The sequence below is a fragment of the Engystomops pustulosus genome, chromosome 1 (genome assembly GCF_040894005.1).
Source record: "Engystomops pustulosus chromosome 1, aEngPut4.maternal, whole genome shotgun sequence".
Classification (NCBI taxonomy): Eukaryota; Metazoa; Chordata; class Amphibia; order Anura; family Leptodactylidae; genus Engystomops; species Engystomops pustulosus.
This window is the reverse complement of record NC_092411.1, coordinates 35,789,408-35,799,991: the sequence shown is the minus strand read 5'-3', so window position 1 is coordinate 35,799,991 and position 10,584 is coordinate 35,789,408. Positions and strand designations below refer to the sequence as shown.

General features: G+C 41.6%; 1 protein-coding gene across 3 annotated transcripts in view; it reads right to left on the bottom strand.

The window, feature by feature from the left end:
- Positions 1-228: 228 nt before the first annotated feature.
- The window catches only part of LHFPL2 (LHFPL tetraspan subfamily member 2), a 78,305-nt gene continuing 67,949 nt past the window's right edge, over positions 229-10,584 (bottom strand). For all 3 annotated transcript variants that reach the window (XM_072137815.1, XM_072137824.1, XM_072137834.1), the window contains 2 exons: positions 2,777-4,595; positions 229-2,556 (listed from right to left, as the gene is read on the bottom strand). In XM_072137815.1, the coding sequence (XP_071993916.1) occupies positions 4,339-4,595 (257 nt within the window). In that variant the 3' untranslated portion in view covers positions 229-2,556; positions 2,777-4,338. The remainder of the gene's footprint in view (positions 2,557-2,776; positions 4,596-10,584) is intronic.

The window sequence follows — 10,584 nt, the reverse complement described above, 5'->3', positions numbered from 1 at the left end:
GGTTACCATGTGACAATGATTAGTATCGTATATAGAGTGTACATAATTTATACAGCAGGGTCCACAATACAGACTTATGTATGTTAGGGTAACAGCAGCAACTGACCAGGACCCCAGAATGGAGGAAAATGAGTGAGCTATAAATAAGCAACCTATACCCCTATAGAAACTTGAAAAGGACGAGGTCCGCACTCACTGTTGCTTGAGTCAAAGGTTTGTCTTTATTATTTCATGGAAAACAGCAGTTGCAAATATAGAGGATAAAAAATCTGACGCGTTTCTGACCTTTGCAGTCCTTAGTCATAGGAGTACAGCAGGTCTGTGAATGTGTGATTATATATCACGATAATCTGAACCTATACCTCTAACCTGATGGATGTCCAACAACTCCATAAGCTGCATAAAAACCTGCATAAAAAAGGAAAGCTTCCCTAAGAGTAATGCCACACGCGGCACTTTTGGTCCATTTTAAAATGCATCCGTTTTTGACCGTTCTCTTAATAGATAAGCTGGTATTAAGCAGACAAATTCATGGCAAACGGTCAAAAACGGATGCTCTAAAACGGACCACAAAACAGCACGTGTGGCATCACCCTAAGGCAAAATAAGCAACATGCCCTGTATTTTGGCCAGACTATATTTCAAAATATTAGGACCTTGGAGTTTTCTCCTTTACACAATTAATACTAAACTGTGTAATATACTTCAATAAGCAGCGTCTCGGTGCCTTTTCTCTGCTCATTCACCTGTAGTGAGCAGTGTATCAGAAAATCCTCAGAGATCCTTTCATCTACTTCAGAAACATGAAGAGGCTAATGATTAGCTCTTTTCACACCTAAAGCATATTTCCCTTGATAATTCAGCTCTCTGGAGAGATTGGTCTATACAATTGTCGCGGTCAATAGACAGGTTCCAGGAGCTGTAATTCACGGTACCTCACGGGCATGCACTGCACCATGGACATACCCAATACAAGGCTATGGTGCCATGATTTAAACGCAGTTTGTGAGGCTAGCTCATGGGCAATGCACATGTTCATCTGCATAATAACATAATATCATTTGTGATCTCACAAAAAAATAAAAGTAAACACAAACACAGCATCAATTTTTTAATTAAATGTATTTTTTTTTTAATTTTCCATTACAAGAGTCTCATTTTGCCTATTTTAAAAGGACCCCAAACTCACAGTATCAAAAGCATAACATTTTGGTTGTGGCATTTTAGAAAAGTATGTACAATAGTTTGTATTGAGCTTTAATGAATGTTAGAGAACCCGTGGTCACAGAACAGTATAGGACGCAGGATAGGGAGGCACATAAATATTCATGGTAAACTAAGGTAGGTCATACATTGCAGATTAATATTGGCTGAACCGGCCAACCATCTACTGTGTATGGAGGACTCCTTATGGCAGATGTCACCCTGAAGATTGTCTGACATGTTTCTTTTGTTTATGGCCAGCCAACAACATAATAAAAAATGATGCGTTACCTCACCACACAACATGGAGGCCTCTGCTGTACCTAGGCCTCAGATAAACATTGCAGCCTACCACTTTATAATACTTCATATTGTATTGCACTTATTTTCTTTCTTTTTCCTTTAAACACAGACCCAAATCTATATTTTATTTCTTTAAAATGCACTACAGATTACTTAGAACAAGAAATCCTATGGCACAGGACAATAATTGGCTTGCGTCCACAGATTTACCACAATACAGACATCCTGAGGGACAGTTTCACAATAGAAACACAAGGCATTGTTCCATTTGATCCCTCAGATTGCACTGTTTTAAGGCAAAAAAAAAAAGGGATAAGTTATTGGGGACTAGTTTGACCTAGAGATGGTTTACAAGATATAACCTCAGAGATGTTGACACTTGGCGGCCATTTTATATGATGCAGTTAGGACTAAGGTTGAGGAGTGAGAACTTTGTATAAAATATGTTAGGCAAGAGAGATGAGCAAATCTTTTTGTTGGTTTGATGTTTCAGTGCAAATCTGCCATTTTCAGGCACCAAAATGACTTTGGACAATTTTTTTTTAAAATGGTGGCTAGCTTCAACAAAGCGAATCTTGGATAATTCGCTCATATCTACTAGGCATATATGTGAATGTTCCCACAGGAATTTAAGGCACCAAAAGACTCCCCACAGAAAGACTTATGTCCATGGCCATATTACCGCCCCTCAGTAATAGGTACCATGTTATACCATGTTAGATAAAACTGACATAAACAAATGGCGGTGTGTTCCATAAGATGACGGCATTGAAGGAGCTCCATTCTTTTAGGAGAATATGTATAGTTGTGCTTTGATTTTTAGTAATACTGACTTCTGAAGATACATGAAGGTCACAAAACATCCTGGTAAACTTTTACTAGAATTGGCACATGACCTATGCCTAGATATTTTGTGTAATTTTTAGGCTACACACAACATGGTGTGTTTTGTGGCTCATGCAGTCGTCTTATACTTGGGGGGAGTGTATAGAAACATAAGGATGTGTACTTGGCGCTGAAACACGGCAAAAAAACTATTAGGCATGGAGCCTTAGGCCCCTTCTACACTAGCGAGTGTGATGCGATGAACTCGCATCACACTCGCAACGCAAGCTGCCGGGAACGCACGGCCCGAACGCTGCACCGCGGGAGTGAACTCAGCATGTCAGTTCACTCCCGCGGTGCAGGGTTTGGGCCGTGCGTTCCCGGCAGCTTGCGTTGCGAGTGTGATGCGAGTTCATCGCATCACACTCGCTAGTGTAGAAGGGGCCTAAGAGATAATACTAATTTCATGTTTATGTCTTTAGTTCTACTAAATCTGTACTGCAAATGCTTAGTGCAAGGCAAGCAGTTACCTTGGCAGATTCACCCTTCTCTCCTAGGATGACAGATGTTGGAGGAAAGGAGGACTTGGTACGCTGAATTTCAATGATCCCTATCTTTGTTTTTCAGGTCAGAAATGTGTGATAGTGACATATTCCCTTCTCCCCAGTGATAATAAAAAGTATAACCAAGTGGGCTAAGCGTGCATGTGTAAGAGAAGGGGGTCAGAGGAATAGCTTAGAGTGCTGTGTAAGGTGTATGGTCATATTGATTACTATTTGTATTGGTTTATAGAATTGATCCTGGGCCCAAAGACTGGCACCGGTACTAGATTTATAATTACATCCATTCTGGTCATACCTCAATATCTAGTATTAATAATGGGATGTTGTAAGAATAAACAAAAAGCACCAAATATTTGGTCCCTTCTTAAAAAAGGTTAAATATATGCAATGTGCTTTGGATGCCCCCAGCAAACTAACCGCATACATACTACTAACCAAGGGTCATTAGTGTGCTGTTTCTATAGCTTAAGTCGTGTGCACATATAAGTTTAGTACATTCATTACAGTCTGTAGCTACAGAACCTGTGCGAGTTCCCTGCAGCACATTGTAGGAAGAGTCACTAAGACGAAGACCATGACGCGGAGACAGATTCGATATACTGTGATCATCAGGCTCCAATTACTTATAATGGGTCTGTTTCGGGTGGTGTCAAGGGTCTATCCATTTAGATGACATTTTGTTGTTATAAATTATCCAAAAAAAGCCAAGAAAATTGGCCGAACACTCGATCACATGAACTGTGAACATCATAAAATTTACCAATACGACGAGGTGGCTCCGTATCTACAATGACTAATCTGGAGACACTACCATGAAGGACGTTATTCATGAGGGTGTTTTCATTACTGTAATACCCTATAAAAGTCAACTTGTATAACTGTATTAAGAATATCCCCCATTGTTAATGCAGTGGTTCTCTCCATACCTAAAATTATTAATTCTATATGTATCTAAACATCTGTTTCCACCACATAAAAGAACCACATGAGAAAAGTACAAGTTTCCAGTTTACAATCACCGAGATTAGTGGCACAAACATTTCAACAAGCAGTGGCTTCAAATTAGAGAAAAAAAAAAAAAGGAAATTCCCCAAAAAAAAATCCTACTATGTCCAAAAATACACCTTTAGCTTTTTGATAGGAGAAGGAGAGATTACAGTTTTAAAGTGACTTTTAGGAAGCTGAAGGATCAGAACATTGGCGAGTACTGTACACAAGTCTATGCACTTCATTTCCATGTGCTGAGCAATACAATCACATCTCTGGTCCCATCTCCTGGTTTAGGACCCCTTTCCACTTGATGGATAAAGTCGCATAAGTCAATGCATGACAATACGCGATGCATCAGGAGCATCATCCTGTCATACAAGAAGTGGGGCATGTAAACATGATGATCCCTTTATGAAGTCTCTAAAGTGTTCCAAGGTCATTCACGCTTTGCTCATTAAAGCAGACATATAAGGTTCTTTCCCTCTTCTATTTCTTCTTGAACTTTGTCACTAGAGGTGGCAATTTCGGCCTGTGCAGAGAAGACGGCGCAAATGAAGGTAAGGACGGTGCCTCCAATGGCCGTGTAGAAAGCCCACCCTAAGGAGCACTCCCCAAGTTTGTATGCAGAGGCATAATGTCCACAGTAACCGATGACTTTCTGGGATCCCCATCCAGCAGGGTATATGATGAGGCCGAGTATAAGAAAAAGACCTGGAAAGTAAAAAGAGGAAACTATTAACATGGTGACAACCAACATCACAAACCACATGATACCATGCCTAGCCTAACATATACAACTAGGTGAATCTGCATAGCACATCCCAGCAAGATACAGAAGGAGTTCATAATATCATTAAAAAAAAAAAAAATTACTTCGCGGCTTTGTTCCAAAAACCGTCTATAAATTTTCTGCCTATTAGGTTGTTTCAGAGAGCTTCCCATTTCAATCCGTATGCTAATGGGACAGTTGGTCACTAGGGTGTGCCCATAGCACCTGGAGCACTGTTATTCCTGCTTCCCCATCCTTTAGAGAAGTAGGTTTGTCTTGTGAGAAGCACAGAGCGACACTGGAAGAAGTGGGAAGTGATAAAGGCGGGAATAGTTATCCTCTTTGTGATGAAATGCCTCATTAGCATACAGATTAAACTGGAAATATCTTGGAAATGGCATAAGGTAGGTTGGAACATGCTGCCAGAAGATTACAATGCTTGGTGGAGGAGGTAGATTCTCTTGTGGGATATTTTTGGCAGAAAACAGCCATGTTTTTAGAATCATCTTGTAAAAGGGACCTGTTTGGATTGAGTTATATTCCATCTATAATAATAAATTCTATAGAGAAATACTATTGCTTTTAGATTTTTTAGCAGTATTGAAACTTTTTTATGTTTCAACATTTATTTTAATGTTTCACCGCCCTCCAAATAGAAACAAGACCATTGCTCTAGTCCCTGACCTCTCGGCTGGTTGACACACTCAGTTGGGGGTGGAACAGAGACAAACACTCAACTATCCCAATGACACATAGTTGGCTTCCTGCCAACGTAATGTACACAGCGATTACATTGTCTCTAGCCATACACTAAAATCAACAGTGTATACGTGTGTGGTAGAAAGATACACATTTCATAGACACAGATCACGGCTTAGGAAGTGTAAGGTTCCTGCTTATAGCTGATAATATACAGTATTACAATATGGCACCAGATTATCTCTGCATGTAATAGTATTACCTTACAGCTGCACAATCATAAATGGAGATAATTACATTACACAGGCCGCACCTCAGATTAAATTGCAAAAATGGGTTGGTTTTTTTTTTTGGCATAGAAAGTACAAGTCCAAATGTAGTCCATCTAGGAAGCATGCTATAATCTGTACAAGGATGAAATGCGTAGGAAAATGAAAACCTGGCATTAGTGCTACCTTAATGAACCCGCTCCGTCTAGATCATTATCTGGCTTTCAAGAAGCCTAGTGACATGACTAGGTTGATACAAGAAATGGCTGCAAATTTCCATGCAAGGTACAAATAATCAGCAGTGGGACCGGAGCATCGCAGAGAAGACAGAAGAGAAGCCGCAGGACCAGGGCATCGGGGAGCCGCGCCAGATATCGGGGCCACCCAAAGGTGAGTATGTACGTTTATTTTTTTAAAGTGCTGGGCAAACTGGGGGCTGACTGGCTACTAAAGGGGGCTGGCTGGCTATATACTAAAGAGGGATGGCTGTATACTACTTGGGGCTTGCTGGCTATATACTGGGACTTGGGCTGTGACCAATGCATTTCCCAATCTCGGCTTATACTAGAGTCAATAGGTTTTTCCAGTTTTTGGTGGTAAAATTAGGGGCCACGGCTTATACTTGTGCCGGCTTATACTCGAGTATATTTGGTAATATTATTAGATTTTGTTTTTTTTTTTTTTAAAGGTTACACAATTTCCAGACCTACAAAGTCTATTCTTATCTAACTATTGCACTGTGGCATTAGAAACACTGCTAATCCAGTTTTCACTGAAAAAGATGTAGAAAATACATATAATCCAGAGAATAATGAGAGTTTAGGTAAGATCCCTGTACTCTGCTTGCTCCCTAGGACCGACAGGCTGGTCATATACCAGGGCACAGAATGGAAGTGGAACTGTGGAAAAGGGTCTTTTGTTACACAGTCAGTGAGGTTTATTAGTCATAGATCCCCATGTAATTCTCTCGGCAAAAACCAGATGTCATTGGGAAGACTTCCAGTAATGAATAATCTCTTCTGAAATGTGACCTTTCATAAACACTGAACAATTGGGCAGCTCCAGTTACCCCTTTGTATGTGCCATTTGTGGGTGCAATATCAGATAATATAGAGATGATGGCAGCCATCAAGTCTTGACTAAAATTTCTTTAGTGATCCAAGACGGGGGGTGCTTTCTGGCAGCCAAAATAGCACAGCATGCTACAGTATTCTATCCAGCCAATATAATGGAAACCTGATGGATCCATTAGGGGGCAACAGGATCCGTCAAAATCTATTGCAAAACAGATTAGTCATGACACCTGTAAGGAACAGAAGCCAAGGTGCCAGCGTAGACACAGCCAAAGTGCTCCTGCACATGCCCGCAATATGGTTCTGTGCCTGAATAGTGTTCATATTGTACCTCTGTATTATATAAGATGCGGAATCAAAGCTCATACTGTGTATCTCCAAAAATAAGCCCCAGCAAAATTTCTCTGACTTACCATATAGGGCCCGAAATTAAGTCCTAGTTACAAAAGGCTATTGGGACCTTTGCACCTAGAAACACAGTTCTGGTGTAACTTTAAGTGTGTTTCTAGCAGCCACAAAACCAGAGAAATCTGTTTAAGTTATAGTTGGGAATAAGATTTTCATGTGCAGCGTCGTAATACATGGTCCAGGCACAGTGACCGGGGTTATCTTATATTTGTTATCCGTGGTCTCCTTCATTCTAAACTTATGCTAATGAGCATGAACGTTCTGGGAGGTGTTACCAGAGCCCTACAGTGATGTCTTTTCAGAATGAGCAAAGCAGGTCCCCCCTCCCCCTGCAACTCCTTCTGCTGCTAGATTACACAGGCAGGGAGGAGAAAGAGCAAGCAAAGGGAGGTCGAGACATGTTCTGCTCATTTTAACGGCCTGTAATTCTGTAGAACCGTAGGGCTCTGGAAACCCCACCCCTCAGGCTCATTAACATAATTTTAAAGTAGATTTTAGAAGGAACGAAGCCATGAATAAGAAATATAAGAAGATTACCACTGCCACAATTCCTCAACCTAGGAGTAAGTGTCCCCCGTTCATCGATGCATTGATGGTAGATGTCCTGTAATGGTGGATATATCCGTGCCTGTGGAACATAGAAACACACTTCTCTTTAAAGTAACACCAAAAATGTGTTTATAGGTGCCACAGAAGATTTAGTTGTTTCAAGTGCTCTGCAGCCTGTTGGCTGAGCGCAGATTGGAAAAAAAGAGGAGGAAGAGGGAGATGAAAGATGCAATGGACTACGAGCAGCTATGTGGACAAGAAGCACTCATGTTTGGAAAGTGCCATCTTTTCAGGCAGCTCCATCACAATCCCCAAAAGAAAACTCTTCACTAACCAACCCTATGTGCTCCTTACACGCAGGAAATACTGCAGACAAGAGGGTGATGGAAAAGGTGGATGAATGTGTAAAAATTCAAAATAGAGCAATCCTATTTTTGGACACAATGGGGCACATTTACTAAGGGCCGTGTGCCAGTTTTCTGTCGGACTTTGCATATGATTTCCAGTGCAAACTGTTAGCACAGGTTTTTAAGATGTGTCTGAACGCGACAAATTTCTGCATTGAAGAGGTCGTCCCGGTGCTCAATTGGAACGTGCGCCAGATTTAACATGCAAATCTGACAGAATTGTGTCCCACGTCCTATGTAAAAGGTGGTGCACTCTGTCGGCGCAGTGCAGGGGGTGCCAGATTCATGAAGAATGGACACCAGAAATCCAGAATCTGGCCCTCTGCACTATACACAGGCAACCTGCACATAGTACAGGCTGCACGGCTCTTAGTAAATGTGCCCCAATAGGATGTGTTATGGTGCCAGGGAAGCTACATGTTCTCTTATCAGCACAGCAATAATATCTAAATAGATCCCATAAACCTCTCCTCTACACGAAAATTAGGAAACTAAGCAAAGAGATTGTGTAGGTTACAGCACGGCTCAGCGGGGACATGCTGCCAAACAAACAGAGAGATTAACTAATGTAAAGCCCTGAACCTTAGAGCTTGGGAATCCTGACTGCATTGGTGGGTGGCCGTGGCTTAAATCAGCCAACACCATAAAAATACACCTAGACAAACAAAAGATAATTGCATTACTCATGTGGCATTAATAAACTCGCTCCAGAGGTGAAATCATACAGTGCGGTGTAAACTGATCGCACACAAAGGGAATGCACAAAGTTTGCTGTATGGGTTTAACAGGCATCCTAATAGCGGAGTAATACAGAATACACAGGCCACACACACCAGTATGTAATATTTATGAAGATATCAGTAAGTGGTCTTATACAACAACTTACACTAAAAGCACTGCCAAACAATAGCGCTGGGTGCATAAACCTTACTCTACCTATAACAGAGATTCTGCCTAAACCACATCATAAAGTTGCGCACTTCAAAATATATTTAAAACAAAACACATAGAAGCCACATCAAAGGACAAAATGGTACACAAGAAAATCCTTCTGACCCTGCGATGATTCACACTCTTGAATCCTTTTTGCACTTAAGGGTATGGTGACATGTACCGGTAGCGCAGCATTTACAAGCACAACGCAATGGGGGCGTGCCTCGGTCACAACGCGTTTTCACGACCCCCTGCACTAGCGGTATGTGTGATTGTACCCTAAAGGAAATCTATTATCCAAGTCAAGCATGATACCGCAGGACACATATTCATATATCCGTGACTGTGGTAATATTCTTATATTTATTATCCAGCTTTTATAACTATACTAATGAGCCTGATGTGCTATAGGCTTGTTACAGAAGCCCTCTATGCCCCGGCTTCACAGGCTGTTACAGTACCATGTTTCAGACCGTTCTTTGCTGTCCTGCAGTCCTGCCTTATGGGACGTATGTGCCGGGACATCAACTGACGGTATCTGGAGCATATTACAGTGATAATGCAGAGAGCCGGACACAATAAGAGGGGGAGCTGCTAGGGGAGGGGTAAGAGGGGGAGCTGCATGGGGCAGAATATTAGGAGGAGCTGGTGAGGGGTCAAAATAAGAGGGGGAACTGCTGGAGGGCACAGTAAGAGGGGGTGCAATAAGAGGTTGAGCTGGTGGGGGCACAATATCAGAGGAGCTACAATGTGACAGGGAGCTGGGGGGACACAATATGAGGGGAAAATTATACTGTGTTGGGATGGAGTAAGGGGTGTAGTAAAGACACACAGATATTTTGTCCCTTCTCGGCTTCTTCCTACTCGATATGTGAAGCAGGTCAACCGCTTATGCCTACCTGGCTGCAATGGGCCGTAATATGGGATTATGTTCATCAGTTTGTGGCCCATTATGCACACATTCATGAGCCGTTTAGGATGTGGGGTTTCACTTGGTCAAAAGGGTTTACCAAGAACAGTTATTAAACCGCCTCCCCCAGGATATAGGATAAGGTTGGTGGGTGTTTGTATGCTGGGTGCCCTATTAACTACGTGAACAGCGGTCCCATTCTCACCAATTGTTGGAATTGCATGTCTTGCTGCTCCAATGAATACCACACCAAAAAATCCAGTACTACCACTTGCCATATATGAGGGTGCCAGTGACACTCAAGCAATGAGCTTGACGGTTTCCAACACTGAATGGACCAGCAAGAAGCATGCTCATCCTGCCACTTTGTGAAATTTGGAACCCCCATTCTTGTGATTGTGAAAGTTGAAGCAGTCGGACCCGCCACTGAGCAGATTGTCATCCGATATCTAGTGTACAGGGAATAAAAAATTGGACTTGGTACAACATTCCTAAATGATCACCAGGGGTCCAAGCTTCTTCAAACCAGCAGTGCTTGGAGAGGTAAAAGAACCTAAACATTAGTAACTCTTTATTTTTTTTATGAAATCCATAAGGTATCATTTTTGGCTCACTCTAAATTTTTGAATTACCAATAAGAATTTTTTCTATTATTGACTTTTTATATGTATATTTTTTGTAAT